The sequence below is a fragment of the Dermacentor albipictus genome, chromosome 1 (assembly GCF_038994185.2).
Source record: "Dermacentor albipictus isolate Rhodes 1998 colony chromosome 1, USDA_Dalb.pri_finalv2, whole genome shotgun sequence".
Taxonomy (NCBI): Eukaryota; Metazoa; Arthropoda; class Arachnida; order Ixodida; family Ixodidae; genus Dermacentor; species Dermacentor albipictus.
The window spans coordinates 514,827,620-514,851,410 of NC_091821.1; the positions used below are offsets into that span (position 1 = coordinate 514,827,620).

The 23,791-nt window shown below is 50.3% G+C and overlaps 1 protein-coding gene across 3 annotated transcripts in view; it reads left to right on the top strand.

Annotated features, from left to right (window-relative positions):
* The window catches only part of Duox (dual oxidase), a 448,965-nt gene that overhangs the window by 292,367 nt on the left and 132,807 nt on the right, over positions 1-23,791 (top strand). For all 3 annotated transcript variants that reach the window (XM_065437132.1, XM_065437133.1, XM_065437135.1), the window contains one exon: positions 12,487-12,529. In XM_065437132.1, coding sequence (XP_065293204.1) covers positions 12,487-12,529 — 43 coding nt within the window. The remainder of the gene's footprint in view (positions 1-12,486; positions 12,530-23,791) is intronic.

Below are 23,791 nucleotides of genomic sequence, written 5' to 3' on the forward strand. Positions count from 1 at the left end.
GTTTCCGGAATCGAGATTGTCGTTACCGAAGCACAGGCGTTGGATTCGGCCACCGTTTCAAAGCAGGCCATGGTGGTATGCCTCGCGAAGTGCTTGTATTCGCCACTGAAGTTGGTAACTTGAATCGTGGTTTGCCTATGTTGGAGCTCTACGAGACCTTGTGCGACGCCGACTTCGCGATCCAGTAATATGGTGAGGTTACCTTCGGCCATGCCTATTCCTAGTTGGTCTTGGGGGCATTCAACGATGACGAAGATGCTACTTCGACGCGGTAACATCCCGCAGTCATAGACCGCGCGTAAAGCCGCGCGGTGATGTTCATCCTCCACACTCGAATCCGAAGAAACATAGAAAAAGTCACGAACAAGTTACGAAGGTTAATGATCGCGCCATATTCCTTGAGAAAATTCATGCACAGTATAACTAGCCGTGAACACTTGGGCAGCACAAGGAAAGACGCTACGAAAGTCGAAGTAGAAATTGAAAGTCTGGCGGTGCATCGTCCAATGGGTGACAGGAGGTGTCCTCCGGCCGTAATCAGATGTGGGCCGTCCCACGCTGTCAGCACCTTGCGTAGCCGAGTGGCCAGTGAGGCACTCATAACCGAGTAGTCAGCTCCCGTATCGACAAGTGCAGTTACCGGATAACCGTCGATTAAAGCAGTAATAACAGCAGAAGTTATTTTTGCAGTTTCGAATGAAGGCGTCAGCGGTACGTCGCGAGGGGATGGCGTCGGCGGAGGATATTTGACGGTTCGCATGACAGCGGCCTCACCCCCGGAGGTCGCTGTTTTCAGTTTCCCCGGCGCGGGCTTCCACCGTTGACTCCAGCGGAATTCAATGTGGGTCGAGCACGGTTTGGTGACGCGTACCGACGAGGTGAAGGCGACCGTGAGTGTCTTCGCTATAGGGCACGAGGAAGCCGGTTACTGTCTAAGTATTGCTTGATTTCGTGCGGGCGTTCGCTATAGCGCGGGCAATGGGCGTCCGGATGGTATCTCCGCAGACCAATCCGTCAGTACTGGCAGTCGCGATACATGTGACGAGCCTCCCCGCAGTGACAGCACAACGGACTGTTGTCGGGGGCTCGCCCTACTGTAGATTTGCGCGGACTAGGATGAAAGGGTGCTTGCGGATTCATGCGCTGGATCGGACTTGAGGAGCGTCGAAAAATCCCAGCAGGCGGCTGCGAAAAACGGCCCGTCGATGGCGCGCAAGCCCGAAGAGCATCCGCGTACGAGAACGTGGGAGGTTCGGGTCGTGTTGGTCGCGAGGGATGAACCACTTTGCCGATTTCTTTCCGAATGACATCCGTAAGAACCGCGGCACTGGGAGGTGCCGGAGCCGATGCATAGGATTTCTGCAGTTCTTCTCGAACAATTTGTCGTGTTAGCTCGGTAAGGGACTCCCTGTCATCATTTTCAGGTACGAGAGAGCAAGCAGCAGTCATGGTGGTCTGGCGTTCATACTGCGAGAGCCGCAGCCCAAGCATACGTTCTATGACTGTTGCCTCACGAACGAACTGAGAGACTGTTGTAGGAGGATTGCGCAGGAGGCCCGCGAAAAGCTGTTCCTTTACGCTTCGCATTAACAGACGCACCTTCTTGTCTTCTGGCATTAGTGGATCGGCCCGACGGAACAATCGCGTCATGTCTTCGACGAACATGGCGACGGTTTCGTTTGCCATTTGGAACCTCGAAGACAGTGCCTGTTCGGCTCTTTCTTTCCTTTCGGGAGTGCTGAAGGCTTCGCAAAGCAGTCGGTAAAACTCCTTCCAGCTGGTAAATGAGGCTTCGTGTTTCTCGTACCATACTCTCGCCGCGTCTAAAAGGGAAAAGTAGACGTTCTTCAACTTACGGCGATCGTCCCAGTCGTTAAAGGCGGCGACCTGGTCGAAATGGTCTAACCAGTCTTCAACGTCCTCAACGGCGTCGCCACGGAACGGGTTAGGCGTGCGAGGCGCGTTGAGAATGCATGGTACGGCAGCATTTGGGATCCCCTCGGTTTGGCTTCCGGTAGTTGTTGACATCTCCCTCACGGAGGTTGCCAGGGGACTGTATTGCGGTGGAAGACCTTGAAGGCGATGGCTGCTTCGATAGATTTCTGCCGTCCCCGACGTACTGGCGTCGGTCGCTTCTGGTTCAGGACCCGTAGGCATACGATGGATGCGTACCCAGCACTTCCACCAGTTTATCACGAGAGGACAAGCCAGTCAATCAGTTCTAAGCGAGCGGCCGTTTACAGTTTGTTTTTGCTATTCTTTTTCACAAGACTTTAAGCAACACCCAGAAAACCAATTTCAACTTGCCTCTTTCGTGCCGTCATTTGTACTGAATGCTTACGCGGTCAAGCCGCCTGACTTATGCAACAGAACGAAAAATAAGAATGGGACCCCGACACAGACAGAGTAAAAGGAGCACAGCGCTCCTCTCGCTTTGTCTCTATCGTCATTCCTTCCTTATCCTTCGCGCTGTTGCACAGGTTTCAATGAACCAACTAACCCAGCAAGAAATTATTCTGCTCTAATCACGTTCACTTCCTAGAACAAAAAGTGAATCAGGCTACTTGTCCCCTGCACTACCTTGGTGGTGCTAAGTGGGGCGGCTCTACAGAGTCCTTCGAAACCTTACACGGTGCATGGATATATCATATTGTTACGTGTAGCTGACGTACGAGTCTATTTACAATATATTTACACGTAGACAAACGGTCGCTATGATGGCGACGCTATATCAAGCGGTCGCCACGTCATCTTTCTTCTCCTCAGTGCAGCCACACTGTGGCGGCTATTCCGTAGCATCACCCCTGGCAGTAGAAGCGCCATCCCGGTGCTTAATCTACACATCCGCGGTGAAAGGTGTTTGATATGCTTTTAGTCTCGCCACGTGAATGATGTCACTTGCAGCCGACGATGACGCTGAGAGGCTGGCGGGGATGACTTCATACGTAACATCGGTCACTTGTCGCACCACACGGTATGGGCCAGTGTAGCGCGACAGCAGCTTTTCAGAAAGGCCCACACGTCGAATGGGGGACCAGACAAGCACCAGAGAACCCGGAGTAAATTGTACGTCGCGATGGTGGCAATCATAGAGGCGTGTCTGATGCTCCTGCGAGGCCTCGAGACGGGTGCGGGCGAGCTGGCGTGCGTGGTCGGCGTGTGCGATCGCGTCGCGGGCGTATTCAGTGGTTGAACGTGTGGCCGAGGGCAACAAAGTGTCCAAAGGCAACGCGGGTTCTCGGCCATATAGGAGATAGAATGGTGAATAGCCGGCGGTGTCGTGACGCGATGAATTATACGCGAACGTCACATATGGTAAGTGAAGATCCCAGTCGTGGTGGTCGGTCGCGACGTACTTGGATAGCATGTCGGTGATGGTCTGGTTGGGGCACTCCGTGAGGCCGTTGGTGTGTGGGTAGTAGGACGTGTTGAACTTGTGCTTAGTCGAGCAGGAGCGGAGGATGTCCTCGACGACTGCCGGCAGAAAGCTGCGGCCACGGTCAGTGAGTAATTGGCGCGGGGCACTGTGCACTAAAATGATGTCATAGAGCAGAAAGTCAGCAACGTCAGTAGCACAACTTGTCGGGAGGGCTCTGGTGATTGCGTACCGCGTAGCATAATCAGTAGCGACGGCGACCCATTTATATCCGGAGCCCGAGAGAGGAAACGGTCCAAGAAGGTCTAGACCATCACGGAAAAAGGGTTCCGGTGGGATGTCGATCGGCTGAAGACATCCAGCTGGAGGTGAGGAGGGCTTCTTCCGGCGCTGACAGGGCTCACAAGCGGCAACGTAGCGCCGCACTGAGCGGGCGAGGCCCGGCCAAAAGAATAGACGGCGTACATGGTCGTATTTCGCGCGAGACGCCCAAGTGCCCAGCCACGGGAGCATCGTGAAGTTGTTGGAGGACAGTCGAACGCAGGTGTGATGGAATTACGAGCAGAAGGTCATGGCCGTGTGGATCGAGATTGCGGCGGTATAGTGTCCCTTCCTGAAGGAGAAACATCCGGAGAGAGGCGTCGCCAGGCGTTGACTCCAGATGGTCGATGAGGGCTCGTAATGGAGGATCGCGGCGTTGCTCATTGCCGATTACGAGCAACTGAGACACAGAGAAAACGCATGCGATGGTGTCCGCATCAGCCGGGTCGTCGACGGGGTAGCGGGACAAACAATCGGCATACAAACTGAGGAGAAGGAAGATGACGTGGTGACGCTATATCAAGTGGTCGCCACGTCGTCTTCCTTCTCCTCAGTGCAGCCACACTGTGGCGACTGTTCCGTAGCAAAATTCTTGGTTATTTATTGTACCGTCCTACAGCTTCAACTGAAAAGGACTTCATTTGCTCTTGGCAACTATAGGACGGATGCGCTTGAGGTACATGTAATTTATTTCTAGTGACCTGGTCTAATGTATTCTGTAACTCGTCAAACACATTTGCCTGTTCTATGCGCAAGAGCAATGTCTTCTAGATACCTGTAACGATTTCTAAGCCAGAATGATATCCACCACCTTTCCAGTAATCTAGTACGATGCACTGGCGCTCTAGGATAGCTTAACAGCAACATTCGCAGCGACAGCACCGCTGTAGAAACGATGGTGTTCATCATAGTCAACCGGAACAACGCCCTTACGGAGCATGGTTTTTCTATAGCCACGCACAGGAAAGCTAGCAGGCCGTTTCTCATAACTGTACATCATTTGCTTTGGTATTTGTATATATTGCACATAGGCAAAATAAAGATACGTACAGGTGGCTTCCATGATAAATGTTGTTCAGCTTCTGCCTTTCTCTATCTGTAAAGTGGCGAAAAACAAACACACAATCTCTCGGGTCAATAATTTTCGACGACATCGGAACACCACGGAATTTTCTTGGGAAGAAGCCTTATCTGTGAAATAACAAAAACAGGACAATGGGTAATTTGTACCGACATCAAATCAGCGCGTAATATCGCTTCGAATGCACGGGCGGCCTATAAACAACGAGAAAGAAACGGGGCAAATGAGCCTCTTTGGTGAAATGGTTAATTTTCTGTGTTATCTGATGAACGTGAAAGGGATTTGAATACCCAGGTAGAGGACTGTTCAACTAAAGCGCAGTCACAATTCGCACTTAATAAAAAAGCAAGCCGGCATAAAATGTACAACGAGAACAAATACATTGTAATCGTGTTCACACGTGACTTTGTTGTAAATTGTCGCCGAAAAAATATACTTTTGCCATTTAGGCGCATGCAAACACTCGATCCTCACTCATGTTCCTTTATTAATACCATGCCTAATTACGTATCCCTACTGTGTATGTTTTCAATTTTTTTTATTGATATGTGCAATGTTTTTTTACGCTAAAGATTAACACGTGTGCTTGTTCAGGGGACCATGTTTCACCGTCTAAGAAATGTTATTGTTCAGTGCAGGACGTGCCTGCTTGTATCGACAGTTTCTCGAGTGTTACCGATGCTTATATCAGCTGTCTGTTGTCACCGATCTTCGTGTAAATTGATTGCGTGTACGCGCGACGTGAGAGGTGCAGGACCTTCTTGACGTGCGGGCACCAGCGATTACTCTGGAACCTTCGATGAATCGTGTATTAAAGCCGCGCCGCTTGAAGCCCTGATCAGAGTTCCGATGATCATCGACGATTGTTGTTTTTTGAGTGTAGGCTCTTTTTTAGGGCACAGGTTCGCCCAATAAAAGGCAAGTTTCTTCATTTAGAGTTTTGCTCTTTTCTTCACCGTCGCTACTACGTGGAATCTGGTGGAGGTGCTAGTGTTCATGTAGTGAACGATGCCGCAAAGGCACGATCAAAGCCCGACACTCTAGGACAACAGCAGCAAAGCCAGGGAAAAGCCAGCAATCCGTAGGCTTCAAGGACCACTGCCCGAGTACGGGCCTCTTCGAGAGAAGGCCACCTCATAATTCAAGGACAAGTCAACGTCCCCATTGGCTGCCCCAGCGTTCCCCATCCACCTGCGATAACCTTGGGAGCCACCTGCTTTCCTAGATCATCGGGCGCAGACTCAAAACCAGGCTGGAGACCTATGAATGAATCGCGACTTTCAACAACTCGCACTCACCCGACAAGCTGCGGCATGTATAATTCGCCTTAGAAGACGCCACCAGAACGTGGTTTGAAAACCGCCAATCGACTATGATAGCATAGGACCTGTTCCGTAACGGCTCCCTGCGGACCTCGAAGAGCGTCGCGCGCAAGGAAAGAGCTGAAGCTCTGCTAGAGCCTGGGTGCAATTACCCGACCGGGACATCGTAACTTTCACGGAGGAGATGACTCGGCTGTTCAGACACGCCGACGCCGACATGCCACAAGAGAAAAAAAATTCGCCTCATGATGAGAGGTGTCAAGCAAGAGCTCTTCGCCGGATCGACGCGCAACCCGCCAAAGACCGCTGCTGAATTTGTTTCCGAGGCCAAAACCATTGATAAGACACTCCCTTTGCGGACAAGGCAGTGTAACCTCTGAACGCTGACCGCAAACTACACCTATCTTCAAGCACTCGGCACCAACGACCTGCGAGTGACCATCAGAAAGGTCGTTCGCTAGAAAGTGCAGGAGCTCTTTCTAAAGTCGCAACCTCAAGTAACCAACCCAAGTTCAGCGATCACTCAAAGTTCTTGAGATGCCACCACAATCACCGCAGCCCCAGCAGGAAGCGATGAGATACGGCGGCGTCGCAAGTCACCAGGGTCCGCTTCCGCACCGGCGCCACGGCGCCTCCAACGCTGCAAGTCAGTCGTCCGCCGTGATCATGATGTACGCCAGCTCATCGTCCATCGCAGCTTCCCTAGGAAGAGAGACGTCTGGTGCAATCCCGACCACTGCCCGTTCTGCTACCACTGCGGAGAAGTAAGCCACGTATACGGCAGGTGCCCGTAACGCCAAATGGGTCTACTAGGGCTTGCTGAGAACGCTCCGCGCCTGCCGAACGCCCTCGCTATATCGCCGACTACCACGCCTCCGCTCAGTGAAGCCCTCGACGACATTCCAGTCACCAGGCCGCCACATGTCACCACAGTGCTGCCCACACTGTCCCAGCTGGGGGCCGTTCCGCAAGCCTAGATCCGGTAAGCTAAAGACAGCAGCCAATGGAGGTGCAGTTGCGGCACGTGGAAATGCCGAAGATTCTCCACCGATGACGACAACACTTCAAGGTCTATCTCGACGACGTAGCAACGACACGCCACCATCCCGATGAAGACTGAAAGCACAGAATATGCCGGCAAAAGAAGACCTGACGACGAGACGTACCAGCCACAGGTCGACGCGACGCAGCCGTGAACCGACGCCAACACCAAACTGAAATTAAAAACAAAGAACCACCGACCCCGATGTGCTTCTCGATGGTCACGCAGTTCTTGCTTTTGTGGACAAAAGAGCCGACTACTCCGTAATGAGTGGACCCTTCGCCGCCCAATTGAGGAAAGTTAAGACTGCATGGAAAGGCCCTCAAATTCGGACCGCCGCGGGAGACCTGATAACGCCGACTGGAATCTGCACGACAAGAATTACTGTTCATGACTGGACCTGCCCTGCCACCTTCGTTATGCTCTAATAGTGTTCATATAATTCTTGATACAATACGGCACAGTCATCGATCTGAAGTCGAAGTCGGCAACATTACTCATGATCAAGCGATAGCGCCGGAGAACGCTCATAGTCACAGTGCCTTCAGTGCTTGAAGATGAAGTCAGAATCCAGCATTGTCATTTACATCGGCACCGAAACACCCGCGGACGTAGAAAGCGCCATCGATTACGATGAGCATTTACCGCTCGACGTGAAATGTTCGTCGCAAGACGGATAGCCAGATTTCACGGAGGAAAAGCGAAAGTGATGTTGACGAACTTCAGCCAGGAGTTCAAGTACGCCAACAAGGGAAAGACGATCGCATACCTCGAGGAAATTGTGGAAACAAGCAATGCTGCTTTGATGGTCTTCTCGGATTCTGCCGGATTTACCTCGACGACCACAGTCTCCAAACCAGGCTTCGACATAAATCCAAGTCTTCCCTTGAGTAAGCAGCAACAGCTCAGAAGTCTTCGACGATACAAAGACTGCTTATCGATGTCGTTGAGGATTTGACGGACGCTTGTTGCAAATCATCGCATAATAACCGAAGAGTGCGCTCTACCACACCGCCAGACCTTTTAGCGAGTCTATATATAGACTCGCTAAAACGCAAAAAATATACGCAAAAACGTGGAGCTATAAGGCAACAAGTCCAAGAAACGCTGCCTGACGACATCATTCATCCATCGCAAAACCGTGGATGTCTCCTGTAGTCGTGGTGAACAAAAAAAAATAAAAGGCTCAATCTACTCTGTGAAGGTGCATTGCCAGCGTTTCCCATCCACTTAACCAGATACGGCGTCTCTAGGGAATGCACGAGCGAGGATGTCGAGGGCACTGCGTTTCTTTGCGGCATTCCTTACGGTGGAGATGCGCGACAAGTCCTCGTGGAACCACAGGCGGTCGCGCACGGCGCAGGAGAATCCGAATTCCACGTCGAGGAACCCATGCTTGAATGTCAAGTTGCACCCTTGAATGTGGCGACCTTGTCGGCGTGACACTTGCGGCGTTTGGCCTCGTTCTCCGCTTCTCATCTCTCGCTGCAGCTCGAGCAAGCGCATCGCTTGCAGTCCGCTTCATTGACTGTCGCCCGACGCTCGGCTTCTGGGTTCAAGGGTTTGGTTATGACGTTGCTTCGAGAGCCTCTATTGCTCCTATCTGCGTGCATCGTATGCTCGTTGCTCCGCGGGAGTTCTTACTTCGCGTAGCCTAGCCATAGCTCATATTGTAACTAAACCACCTGCATACGTTCCATACAAAGTGTGGTTTTACACGTAAACCGAGACATACCTATTTAGATGCACTTCGCACTAACGACACTTGCTTCTACGCAGGAACCTTATAGAAGCGCCAGCCCATTCGGAGACTCTCGCCGCGATCCATCACGCACGGTGACACCATGCCGCCCATGTGTGCGTGCGCTAAGCGTGTTTTTTGCGCCAAATTTTCGATTTCTAGAAATGCGAGTCTTCTGTCGACCACCAAGAAAGAATCGCCGGTTAGTAGAGGTTAGCAGCTCCGCTCTAGAAGGACTGAATCCTAGGTTTCTGCGTCGCTTATCGTCGACTGAACAAGATCACGAAGAAGGACGTATGCTTCCTCCCACGGATAGACGACGCAAAGGATGGGCTCTGCAACGCCAAATACTTTTCGTCGATGGATCTCAAGACTGGCTACTAGCTAATAGATGTCGACCAGCGGTATTGCGAAAAGACCGCCTTCATGACACCGGGCGGCCTCTGAGTTCAAGGTCATGGCATTCGAACTGGAGTCGGCTCCTGGAACGTTCCACTGCGTGATGGATACGGTGTTAGCAGGATTCAAGTGGCAGGCCTGTCTCGTCTGCTTAGATGATGTCGTAATCTTAGCAAGGAATTTTGACGATTAGCTTTGGGCGGCTTTGGACAGTAATAGAGGCCTTCAAGTCATTAGGACCGGAAAAGTGCCGCTTCGCTTAGGATGAGCTGATCTTCTTGGGCCACGCCATCAGCAAATCTGGAGTACGCCCTGATCCTTAGAAGATATCTGCCTTCGCTAACTTCCTGCAGCCCACCGACAAGAATGGAGTGCGCAGATTCCTTTGCTTATGTGCCTATTACAGGTGCTTCGTCACTATGGAGTGTGTAAGCTCGACTGAACGAGGACGTAGAAAGAAACAGATACAAAGCGACAGATTTTATTTTCACACGCATCGATGAATATATACCTTACGAGCGGAAACAAATGAGAAAGCAAAAAAGAACATTCAGTGGTGCATGTCGATGAACCGTACGTACACGTGTCCAAGGCATGGTGAAAACATGCAGAGCGATGGTTACAAGGATAAACCGAGGAATCGTATCTCTTTTTATCTCAATGAGAGACTAAAAGAGCATCTGTAAAGCGTCACTAGGCTAATCTTGCGATATTTGGGTATTCATTACCTGTCCCAGCAAAGCTATGTTTGAAAGTGCTTCTATTCTGTATATGGCTCATAGCAGGATGACAAAGAAGATTGTGGAGGCCCTTATAATTGCAGAATTAGAGGTAAGGTGCGTGAGCAAGCCATCAGTGTCGTGATCTGAAAAAAAAAAAAACATACTATTCCTCCCTTTATTGTTGTAACCATTGCTGTGTATGTCTCGAACATGCTTTGGACACTTGTGTAGTTAAATTACATGCACCACTGAACGTTATTTTTCTGTGTATCATTGGTCTCCGCTCGTACGCTATATATTTGTCGATACGTACGGAAATATAATCGATAGATGAAAGTAGCGCTCTCTCTCTCTCTGTGTATCTGTTTCTTTATGCGTTCTGGTTCAGTCGCGCTTACACATTCTAGCATGGATTCAAACTAACCAGTCCGCCAACGTGTTTTAACCAACTGCGTCAAGAACTTCTCGCACATCGCCGAGCCATTAAAATTTCTCACGAAATCAGACTTCGATTTCAAGTGGCAAACGCCACAAGCCGATGCCTTCCAAGAACTCATACAACGCCTGCCGTCAACACCAGTGCTCGCCCACTTCGACGAAGCCGACGACGAAATCCACACCGATGAAAGTAGCCTAGGCCTCGGCGCCGTCCTAGTCCAAAGGAAAGAGGGATTTGAACAGGTGATTGCTTACGCTAGCCGGCCGTTGTCGAAGGTGGAAACCAATTATTCTTCGAAGGAAAAAGAAAGCCTTGCCATCATTCGGGCTACCACAAAATTCCGTCCTTACCTATACGGCAGACCCCTCAAAGTCGTATGTAACCACCATACCATGTGTTGGCTGCCGAAATTAAAGGACTCTTCAGGGCGCCTCGCAGATGAGTCTGAGACTCCAGGGATTTTACATCACCGTCGTCTACAAGTTGGGACGAAAGCACTCTGATGCCGACTGCCTTTCACGCGCCCCCCGATTGACCCGCCGCCGCAAGACGACGACGATGACGACGCCATCCTGGAAATTACGCGCGGAAGACTTCATTGAACAGCAACGAGCAGTCCCGGAGCTCAGCCTCGTAGAGTATTTGGAAGCCTACACCGACGTTGTCCCTATGCTTTGTTATCACTGCACAACAATGTACTCATAAAGAATAGCTTCTCACCGTATTTGGGTTGGGCCCGACTACGCCGGCGAGGACTTAGCGAAAAGCTTTTACGCTGCTATTTGGGACCCCTCAAGATCATCCGACATCATTTCGCAATTACAGCGGCGCTGCGCAAGGCCTGAAGTGATCCGCGTGGTGCGTCTTAAGTCTTCTTACGTCTGCTGACGAACTTAGGGTTTTAGTTTCTTTGCTATTTTTTTTTGTTGATGATGACATTCTTTATTATGCGTGGTTTTGTTTTCGCTCTCGTGTTTGTAGCATTTAGAGGATGCTTTCTTTGACATTGTATTGTATTTTTGTATATTGTATTTAGTTGTATTTAACATTGTATTGCTTTTGTATTGAGAAGAGCACTTGTTGATCTTTATATGGTGACCGCGTTTCACCATCTAACAGATGTTATCGCCCTAGTGCAGGACGCGCAAGTATGTATCGGAATGTTTTCGAGAGTTATCGGTGGTTCTATCTGCTGACAGTTGTCGCCGATCCTTGTGTAATCAGAATGCATGTATGTGTGGCGCGAAATGTGTAGAAATTTCTGGAAGGCACGCGGGGGCACCAGCGATTACTCGGGAACCTCCGACGACGCATGTCTAAAAGCCGACGCTCTTGACCCGCTGATCAGATTTTCGGCGATCGCCGACTGTGTTCGCCGCTGTCGTTGTTCGTTGAGTGTAGCCTGTTTTTGTGGGCACAGGTTCGTTCACAAGAACGCGTTTTTTTCATTCACAGTTTTGCTGCTTTCTGCCCCGTCACTACTACGTGACAATATGAACGTCCGCTTACGGCACGAACACTGCAGCCAGCGCATTTTACGTCGTTGCCCTTAAGCCCAACCCAGCGTTTTTTCCCAAAATATTGTAGCAGTGCTTAAGTGCGTTTTGATCCTTTCTGTAGAATGTGTCTTTTCGCTTTCTTTAACTTGTCGTTGCAGGGCTAAATGTGCGTTCTTTGGTTGTTCACAAAGTGTAACCGATATGCATCTCCTACATACTTCACTCTACTTCAAACAAATTCCAGTAAATACACTCTCCTACTATGTGTGACAAAGTGCCTCTGGTGCTAAAAAACTCCATGCGCTTTTAATAAACTGCACCGTGCATTTATGAAGCAGTACTATCCACCAAGAGATAGAGCATCGCTAATGGAGATTGGGGTTGAACTGAAATTTCTTTAAGTATGAAACATTCGCTTTAGAACTCCGCTCCCTTATATTAGGAACTGAACACTATTTGTAAGTGAATTCTATGTGAATAAATAGCGAAGATGTGGTTCCGCAGGCGAATACATGATATGCTGCCCTTTTGTCATCTTTTACAGGTGCTAATCAAAACTTCCTGGACACATCATCGAATGTTGCGAGGTAAGAAAACATGCATAGAGAGAAAATGTGCGCAAGAACTGCAGGCCTCTAATTTATTCAGCTATGTCATACAAGTATGTTTGTGAAATGCTATTCCACGTCTAATGCTGTCTTGTGCTTGTCAAATGTTCCTTTTATTTTGGTGACAGGAGCTTTATTATCCTTCAGGAAATTGTATGCTTGATCAATTCCTATAGCTGCGTGAGGATACTCGGATGATTAACCAGCGTACACTTATTAGCTCTACCTGTCGGATGACATGACAAACGCTAGGCTGTTTACGTGGTATCATGCGGAACTAGGCGTCATGAATCCTAAAACTGGGCTACTCACAATATGTGCGCCCACGATTGATTTATAGGCCTCATCGATAAAGTGTCTGCGTTAATACAACTTGAAACAAAGCAGAGTTGATTCATACTGACTCAGAAAAATTGGGGCTGTTCTTATCTACGATAATTATCCTAGTATGCGAACAGCTGAAACACGTCATGTGTCAGGCCGGCGCTGAAGCAGGGCTCCTCTCCCGCATTTTCATTTTGACTCGCTGCGCTTTCTGGCGCTGCCTCCATGAAGTCCGCGTCTACCCAGTGCAAGGTACGCAGTGACTCAAATTTTCATCAGAGAGTTTGTTGAAGAGTGGTGCGTGCCAGTGGCCCGAGAGCCGCATGCCCAGTGGTGCACACTCAAGTTGGCGACTAATGAAAGTGCCTGGTGGCGCGTACCCACATGAGCGGCTCGTATTTTCTCTTCGAGATCACCCCCCCCCCCCTCCAATTTTTGGTTGGACAGCTACGTAGGCGGAAATACAGCTGGTTGCCAATACCAAGAATGAAAACATTCATTAACTCTTTTCCTTCAATGGGCAAATATGTAATTTTTGTAGTTTACGCCTAGTTTCTTTTTCTGAAGGAACTACTGCACTCGATATCTTATGTAACATATAAACAAAAGGCAGAATGAATGCGCTTTTCATACATAAGTGTTTTATTAAGGAGCATGTGTTTCATAAAAATGACATAGATTGCCCAAATCAAAATTGTGGGATCAAATTAACAAAGTCTGTAACGACACGCTTGTATCAACTAAGAAGAAAATGTAACAAACATTATGAGATGTACAAAATGTATGGTCGTCTAATAGGCACTATCTACGAAAAAATCCAAATTTTTCGTTGAACAGCAATTACACTAGAGCACTACAGTGTTGCGTGCCGGGCTGAGGCCGCTGATGTTGCGGGCTGGCTTGCGTCGTCGTCGCTCTCAAATTCAAAGGCCGACGAAAAGTACCCCCGCTGCTGGATCCATGGACAAAATCAGCTGCAAGCGCAGCGCAATCGCGAGGTATGCGATCTTTCGAAGCGCGCGCTCCACTCACGGAGGCAGCCATTGTCGCTTTCTCGTTTGACAATCGCCAAACTTCGAAATGCGCTCACAAAATACCGTCTGGTAGAGAAAAAGCGAACTGCTTAAAAAAAAAAGTTATACTTCTCCTGCTTCACGTCCTATGGTGCAGAGTGTCCGTGACCGGCGCGGAAGGTTTCGCAAGCAGCGTTTCAAATCACCGATAACGAGCGGTCATTTTTGCTTTCGCCTTTGACGAACGCAAAAACATCGGAGCGCGTTCGAAAATCACCGCCCGGCGGAAGAACGCCAACTGCTTCGAAAACAAAAAAAAAAATAGTTCTCTTCTTTCATGTCCGATATCACAGTATGTCCGTCAGCGGTACACAAAGTCTGGAAAACGGTGTTTCAATTTATAGCGTGCTAACGATGCCCAATGGACGGTGTACGGAAAGAGTTATAAAGCCGGCCATTTCTTCGCTGGCCCCCCCAACTTATGCTGGCCATCGACAGAAACTACTTTGAGAGAAAACTTTCGAGTTATGCGTATGCACTTTTTTTGCAACTTTAATAAATGTGCTTTAAGTGTCAAATAAAATATTCAACCTAAATAATTACCTACGCCGGTGCATGTCTACCGTGTGTCCGTGTGTCAAGGACAATTGTCGGCACGATTTGCTGCTTTCGTTGCAAATCGCTCTTTAATTAAACAGTAGTGATTGCATACCTGACGCAGATATTTTTTTAAAATAAGTAGTAAAATGTAAGTGATTGGCCCCCAATGAAAGGACCAGCAGACAAGACAAACTATGGAACAAACCTTTTTGTTGCTGTACGCTCCACTACCGTATCTAACCATCAGGCGTATCAAGGCTCAGGCGCAAGCTTCTTAGGAAGCTAGCCCTAATAGTTGGCGTTTGGCGACGAGCACAACTCGATCGTCGGATGCGAGATAGCGCCATCGCAGCAAATCCATACCACTAACTGGCACCATAAAATAAAACGGCAGGAAAAGGCAAAGAAAGCTAATCGTTCTTTTAAACAAACCATACACATGGCCCCAATAACATGGGGGCGCATAATTCTTAGAGCCAGTATACCAGCGTAAGGCATGTGACCGCTCCCAGAGAATACTCTGTCCCCAGTGCGAAAGTGGATCTAGCCCTTCTGCAAACAATCCCCCAGGAATTGCTTAATTCTGGTTACCCAGCAATCACATAGGCGAAATATGAAATTCGCGTTGAAGATTAGTATTACCTTCGTCATATGAACACCATATTTGCATTTTGAGGGAACTTTTCCCAGTGTTTACACAGATCGCTCCTTTAGGTCCCATGCGTTCGCTCTGGAAAGCGACGGATGGATGGATGGATGGATGGATGGATGGATGGATGGATGGATGGATGGATGGATGGATGGACGGACGGACGGACGGACGGACGCTATGAGCGTCGCCTTTAAAACGGGGGGATGGGTTGCGCCACGAAGCTCTTCATATTATGTTGCCTATCGTCCTATACGTATGTTTAAAAATGAAACCCGGAGTTTCCAGCGTCAAATTTTCTTAACCAATATTGGGAACTTTTTTTTTGTTAGCCTCCGTTGTGTGTGATCTTCCTCCTTTTCTGCAACCAAACTTCGAATCGCCTCATACTGATCTCCATTGCGGACACGTTTACTCTCCCCCTGCAATCGCGGAACCAAAGAGCTTCAGGGAAGCCAGAAGAGCCTAAACCGACCGCTGGGCATATATCTTCAGATTCTAATAGCAAATAATCCATTGTTTCCCTAGCTTTACCGCAGCAAGCGCATGCTTCTTCTTCTTTGTTGTACCTACATTTATAAGTACGCGTTCTTAGGCATCCTGATCTCGCTTCGAAACGCAAAGAGCATCCCTTTGAGTTATCATTGAATGTTATTTCCCTAACTTTGGTTCTTCCGCTTAGCTAGTTACTCATAGCAGGGGTTTTTCTATTGCGGCTATGCATGTGATTGTTTCAGGCTCTCTGACTTTGTGTATGACGTCCGTTGTTGCCATGCTACGCACTATACCGGTCGTACATTTTCTGGTCAGCTTCTAGTTTTATGCGAAGCATATTACTAGAGCTCAACCCAGCTCCTCAGGCGCGGCGGTGTCGCCTTCAATACCACGTGACACCGTGACGTCACGACAGGGGAGAAACGGGGCTCCAACTCGCGCCGTCGCTCGAGAGCTCAACCCAGCTCCTCAGGCGCGGCGGTGTCGCTTTCAATACCACGTGACACCGTGACGTCATGACAGAGGAGAAACGGGGCTCCAACTCGCGCCGTCGCTCGCGGCGTCGCCCTCCGCATCGGACGCGGTGAGCGTCGAGCAACGCAGCGTTCGGCGCGACAACGAAATGTGCGCCTGAGCAAGCGCCGCACGCCTGAGCCGACGCCGACGACACCGGCTTTTCTGCGACACGAGGTCCCTAACGCTGTCGCGTTAAAATAATGGCTAGTATGCTTCGCATCCTGGGCTTAACCTTAGCTAAGCCACAGCCATTTTTTTTCCTGCAGTGTGAGTCAATGTTTTTCGTGTACTCATATTTGAAAACCCTCGCAACCCATTTTGATTTCTTTCATGCTCCTGACTCGTTCTTGAATATCGATTTCACTTTGAGCATCCCTCACTTCAAAACTTGTCCAGCCCATATCACCCTGCACTGCTTCATTTGTAAACTCTTAATCTGGATCCACATAAGATCCACTTAGTAGTTGGAACTTTTTTTGCAAAAATGTCCCAGTTATACATTTGGAACCCCGTTCCACATACTTTAAAAAGAGATGGAACAATGGTACACATTTTAAACATTCAACAAGGGAAGAGCGAAATATAAAGGTAAGAAATTGTGAAAAACAAGTGAGAAAAGTTTAATTAGACAAATACCTCAACCTTTAAACATACAAGTGAGATATTTTACAGAAAAGACAAGAAAAAAAAACAAGCCAGCCTTGGAACATGCAGCCGGAGCTTTGCCCTGGCGATAAAAAATCTTACAAGAAGGCACGACTTCACAGTTTTGCAGCTGACATGCCGCTTCTACCTACCAAACATTTAGCGCGTGAATTAGGCCTCACGGCTTCAGATTTTTCAACAGAGACTACCTTAAACGACATCAAGTCACTGTCAAATGGCTCACCTTTCACAACTGTCTGCACAAGTCCTAAAATCTGCCCAAAAGTGTATGGGTACAACAGGTTTAAAATAAAATATGCAATCAACAAGAGGATCAATCAAAATATTGTTACGGAGGACAACGCAGACGAAAAGCTATGTACAGGTATATTTACAAGAAAATACTCTGCGCATGGCCAACAGTCAACAGCCCGCGCTAGCTTCTAATCGTCGTCGTCGTCTTCTTACTGCTCGGCTCTTCGTCATTGGAAATACAATCCCGTAGCACTCCCCCCGCGGCAAAAGCACCGTCCCGGAGCAACTAAAAGCTGGAGTTTGAAGCAGTGTAGTAGGTCTTGAGCCTACTCACGTGCACGACATCACTAGATGCCAGAGTAGATGACGAGGTTGAGCTCACAGGAACAATTTTGTACGTCACAGGCGTCACCTGGCGCAGCACGCGGTAGGGCCCTGTGTATCGCGAAAGGAGCTTTTCTGAAAATCCGGCGTGACGAGAGGGCGGCCACAGGAGCACAAGTGCACCAGGCGAAAACTGTACGTCATGGTGGCGGGCGTTGTACTGACGCTGCTGCGTGGTTTGCGAGTCCGTCAGTCGAGCACGGGCAAGCTGGCGTGCATGGTCGGTGAGGGCGATGGCGTCGCGCGCATACTCGGTTGTTGAGATCGCAGCAGGAGGAAGTACCGTGTCAAGGGGCAAAGTCGGTTCGCGACCGTAGAGTAGATAAAACGGAGAAAATCTGGCGGTGTCGTGCCGGGAAGAATCATAAGCAAATGTGACGTAAGGAAGGGCAACGTCCCAGTCGTGGTGGTCCTTCGAAACGTACTTGGACAGCATTTCGGTAAGAGTACGGTTTAACCGCTCTGTCAGGCCATTGGTTTGAGGATGGTATGAGGTAGTCAGCTTGTGTTGAATAGAGCAGGAAGGCACAATGTCGGCGATAGCTTTCGAGAGGAAGTTATGACCACGGTCTGTAAGCAGCTGTCGCGGGGCCCCATGCACTAAGATAATGTCACGCAAGAGAAAGTCCGCGACGTCAGTGGCGCAACTGGTAGGGAGATGTCGCGTGATAGCGTATCGGGTGGCGTAATCAGTTGCGACGGCTACCCATTTGTTCCCAGAGGATGACGTGGGAAAGGGACCGAGGAGGTCTAATCCAACACGAAAGAACGGTTCCACAGAGTCGGTGATCGGCTGTAGATGACCGGAAGGTAGCACCTGAGGTGTTTTCCGACGCTGGCAGGGATCACAGGTAGCAACATAGCGTCGGACGGAGCGAGCGAGCGAGACCAGGCCCATAGAAGCGGTGGCGGACGCGGTCGTACGTGCGGGTTACCCCAAGATGTCCTGCAGTGGGTGTGTCATGCATCTCAAAGAGCACAGTCTGTCGTATATGTTTTGGCACGACAAGAAGAAGATCAGGGCCATCAGGGAATAAGTTCCTTCGGTACAGAATGTCGCCCTGGAGGACATATCGGCGAACGGATGCGTCGGTAGGTGTAGAGCGCAGACGCTCGATGAGTACTCGCAGCAATAGGTCTCGGTACTGCTCATCGGCGATGTTAGCGAAGGCAGACACAAAGAAAATGCCGTCGGCGGTACTACTGTCGGCGTCGTCAGGCTCGTCTACCGGGTAGCGAGACAGGCAGTCAGCGTCCTTGTGTAGTCGGCCAGATTTGTAGGTGAGAGAGAACGAATATTCTTGGAGGCGTAAGGCTCAGCGACCAAGTCTTCCTGTAGGGGCTTTCAATGAGCATAACCAGCAAAGTGCGTGATGGTCTGTGACAACGGAAAAAGGTCGGCCATATAAGTATGGGCAGAACTTCGCAACCGCCCAAACTAGGGCCAGACACTCACGCTCAGTGATGGAAAAGCAGCGCTCCGCGGGCGAGAGGAGCCTGCTGGCGTAAGCGATAACACGGTCGTTGCCGCGCTGGCGTTGTGCCAGTACTGCGCCAATTCCGTGACCGCTGGCATCAGTACGGACTTCGGTAGGCGCAGAAGGATCGAAATGGGCCAGAACGGGAGGCATTGTGAGAAGGTCGATTAGAAGCGCGAATGCAGAGGCCTCGTTATCGCCTCACTGGAAAGGGGAGTCTTTTTTCAAAAGCTCGGTTAGTGGTCGTGCTATGGCCGCGAAATTTTTCACGAAACGGCAGAAGTACGAGCAAAGGCCGATGAAGCTGCGCACATCCTTGACGCACTTTGGAACAGGGAAGTGCGTAACAGCATGGATCTCAGCTGGGTCCGGTTTCACTCGGTTCGCGTCAACGAGATGTCCAAGGACGGTAATCTGGCGACGGCCGAACTGGCACTTCGATGCGTTGAGTTGCAGACCGGCTCGCCGAACAACTTCCAGGACTGCTGAGAGACGCTCGAGGTGCGTAGCGAATGTTGGGGAGAATGCTATAACGTCGTCCAAGTAGCACAGGCGCGTGGACAATTTGAAACCGTGAAGAAGGGAGACCATCATGCGTTCAAAAGTGGCAGGTGCGTTACATAGACCGAATGGCACCACTTTGAATCGATAAAGACCGTCGGGTGTTACAAAGGCAGTCTTCTCGCGGTAGAGATCGTCCACGGCAATCTAGCAATAGCCGGAGCGAAGGTCAATAGAGGAGAAATAGCGAGCACCGTGGAGGCAGTTAAGGGCGTCATCAATCCGAGTTAGGGGATACACGTCCTTTTTGGTAACCCTGTTAAGGTGCCGATTATCCACGGAAAAGCGCCATGAGCCATCCTTCTTTTTTACCAGCACAACAGGTGACGCACGTGGACTACATGATGGTTCAATAATGTTCTTGGCAAGGATTTTGCGAACTTCGGTGTGAATAACTTGACGCTCAGCCGGTGATACTCGCTATGGGCAGCGATGAATAAGAGAGGCATCGCCGGTAATAATGCGATGTTTGACAGCTGTTTGGGCCAACGAACGATCGTTAAAGTCAAAACTATCTTGGTAGGAAATCATAACGCGGTAGAGCACACGGGCGTGCTCGGAAGGCATGTCGGGTGCAATCATTTTCTGTAAGTTGGCGATGGTACAAGTTGCCGACTGCGACGGTAGAGGAGGATCGGCTGAATGGTCGTCTACTGAAATCGATGCTACAGAGTGATCCTCGAATGAGCAAAGTTGGCCCAGAGAAATCCCGCATGGCAGCACTTGTGTCGTCAAGCCAAAATTGACCACTGGCAGGCAGACGCAATTCGCCGTAATAGATGAAACTATATGAGGTACTGTGATCCCGTGTGTAAGGAGGACGTCTTGCATGAGAGCCGCGATGTAGTGACCGTCGGGGGCTGGTGGGGATGACACGAAGTCAACGTAAATCGGTGCCGAAGAGAGCAAGTGAATGAAGTCGACGGAACTGAGTCGAGTAGGGCGTTGTTCAGCGGGATCCAGAACAGGCAGGTCGAGTCGGAGAGTACTGGCGGAGCAATCAATGAGAGCAGAATGTGCGGAGAGGAAGTCAAAGCCGAGGATGATGTCGTGGGGACAGTGAGCGATGACTGATCAGCACGATGGTGGAGCGATCGGCTAAGGAGACGTGGGCGGCACACACACCAATTGCAGGGGCTGTTCCGCCATCAGCGACACGGACAACATGCGTCGTGGTGGGCGTGATTATTTTCCTCTGCCGGTTACGAAGGTCAGCGCTCATTACGGACAAATTCGCCCCAGTGTCTATGAGTGCAGACACAGAAACACCGTCGACTTGCACGTCAAGAAGGTTCAGATGAGTGGGCAACGTCAGTGGAGGATTTGGCGGCGTAGGGAGCAATGCAGCGTCACCTCGAGGCGCTGCATCGTCTAGTTTTCCAGCTGGGAGCGGCGTCCGAAGGGAGTCGGCGAATAGGAGCGATGGGGCTGGGGAGAGCGAGATTGTCGTCGTTGGGGGGAGGCGAACGAGAATAGCAGCGGTTCGGTGCAGGAGAATCAGCGGCAGTGTTATCGGAGCGTGCGGCATAGGGACGAGCAGGACCACCTGGGGGGCGAGAGTAGGCCGTATAAGTAGGCCGAGTCGGGTGTCATGTGGGTGTCAACTTTGCGGCACAGAGCCAAGACGTCCTGAATGTACGTGACATAGGGCTCTGTTGACGTTAGCACACGGCCGGAAAGCGCCTTCTGCGCGGCAAGTTGGTGACCGTAGGGGTTGCCGAACAAGTCTCGAAGCTGTGTCTTAAGTGAATCCCAACTGGTGAGCTCATCTTCGTGCGTGCGATACCAAACTCTAGGTGTGCCACCGAGGTAAAAGACTACGTTGGCGAGCATGATAGTTGGGTCCCACCGGTTATTGCGCCTGACGTGTTCATACAGGCTGATCCAGTCATCGACGTCTTCCGCATCTTTGCCCGAGAATACGCCAGGATCACGGGGAGCGGGGAGAGTGATGTAGGTCGTCGAGGTAGCAGCAGGTGTCGGAGCCGGCGCAGTCGGGTTGTCGTCGCCGGGAGCCATGAAGGAAGGCTCGACGTACCGTCCACTGCGAAGCTCCGTGACGATGTACAGGGAACGTCCACCTCCACCAGATATGTTACGGAGGAAGACGCAGACGAAAAGCTATGTACAAGTATATTTACAAGAAAATACGCTGCGCTTGGCCAAGAGGCAACAGTCGGCGCTAGCTTCTAATCGTCGTGGTCGTCTTCCTACTGCTCGGCTCTTCGTCATTGGAAATACTATCCCGTAGCAATATACAATCAACAGCGGAGCTCCTCAGCAGGCGTTCCCGGTGGCGAGGGAGGTGCGCTTCGTGGCTTTAGGTGAAAACGCACTGCTAGTGTTATCAACATGTGAGCGCATCATTCAAACTTGTCGATTCCTCTGTCGCGATCCAAGGTTGTATTCTGTAAACGTCCACCTAGTGGGCATGTCCATTTCGTCTGCTGCTGAAGGACTGATTGGCTGGGCTGTGGCCCATCCCCAGCTAGAACGAAACAGGCACCCACAGGCAGTTTTCTTCTCGCTCGTACAGATTCAGCGAATGAGCGATGGCCCAAATAGTCCACTATGGGGACACCTACGAAATACCCCCGGCCTTTACCTTGGATAATGGCACTTTAACCGAGGCGCCCATCGCTCAAGTCAAACAGTCCGGTTGTATGTGAGATTACAAGTGCGATGAAGCATGGAGATGTACGGTGGGTCCGCGACATGCTTGCTTTCCATGGAGGTGTCTTCGCCTCCCCAGACGCACGGGCGTTTTCTGCGCGTTGAGTTTTCGCTCGTGAACAACGCGCCATACTGTTACAGCTTCTGCTGTGCCCCTGGAGGGTCGCGGGTTTCGCCTAACATCGCCGTCTTGTCCACGTGGCTAACATGCACGCTTCATCACAGGCAAGCAGCGAAGTTGCTTGCGTCAGAGCTACTCGGCCGCATTGGACGGCAGCCGCATATGTTGTAACCATTTTACTACGAAAGCAATTGTACGGACACTCCAGGTGCATTTCTGCCGTCGCGGTGATGTTCCTTATAAGATCCAAGGACGGTAACGTCGTCGCCGCGCGCCGTAGGCTGTGTGTGCGAATGAAGGCGTGCGAGGGTGAGCCGATCATGGCGGCTCAGTCGCGGAAGTGAGGAAAGCGCGAACGAAGCGCTCCGTCTTCCGTGGCGCGCAAAGCACCGGGTTAGGGGGCACGCGTTCTACACCGGCGGCTACTGCGTAGTTTCAATGTGACCCCGATGGGGGACACAGTCCACCCAGTGCACATAACTGTGTTTTTGAGGCTTAGTTCGCCTTGGAGGGAGAGGCAAAGCGAAAGTCAATTTGCTCCGCGCTGCTGCCGCGCTTCATCGCTCCAGCGTTTCGAGAGTGAGTTGCCGGGGTAACTGAGTGAGATGTGTTCATGTTTGCTTGTACGCGCGTGACAGTATGCCTGTTAATTTAGTTGCTAAAGCATGGCTTTTACGTGTCAAGGCCACGAGCTGATTATGAGGCACGCCGTAGTGGGGAACTCAGGAAGTGTAGATCACCTGGGGTTCTTTAACGTGCGCCTAAATCCAAGTACATGGGTGCTTTCGTATTTCGCCCCGATTCAAATGCAGTCGCCATGGCAGTCGAAAACCATTGCCATTGAGCAACCGCGGCTGGTTTAATTTAGTTAGTAAGTAAATGTTTACCAGTTTATACGGCCAATGAATCTGGTAGGCTTACTTCGTATAGCTGTCTACTAATTTGCTATCGCAATTGATGCTTCGCCTTTCGGGCGAGCTTATTTTCTTCGCGCTCTAATTTGAGCTGTCAGGGAAATTCGTGAAGAAGCGTATTCAGTGCCACATTTCCCATGTGACAATCCGAAAAATCTGCTGCCCGTGCCAATCAGAAGTTCCACAGAAAAGAGCGGAAAGACATTGTAGCGGCAACCTGTTCATGAAGTAGTGCAGTGTGAATCGTATCTGTCACAAGTAGCCAGACAACTGAGTTTGCCGCCATCCTTGACGCCGAAAAAAGAACCAGGCATCATCATGCCGCATGCCAAGGCCATGCGGTATAGAAGAAGCAGGGCCACTCTAGCGTAAAGCTGTTCGACTCTGATTTTAGTTGAATCCGACGTAACAGCTGACACAAGCACCGTAACCCGCAATGTTCTTTCAACAGCACAATCAAACGCTTTCCTCGCTCATACGAGGTGACTTTTGTTTGGCATCAAAGGTAAAAGCATTGCCTACCGTGACAATTTCTGATTACTTAATTAGCTGACGAGACAAAAGGGCTCCCCCTCCCCCCCCCCCTGCCTGAGAAAGATATCTGGCTGCGCCA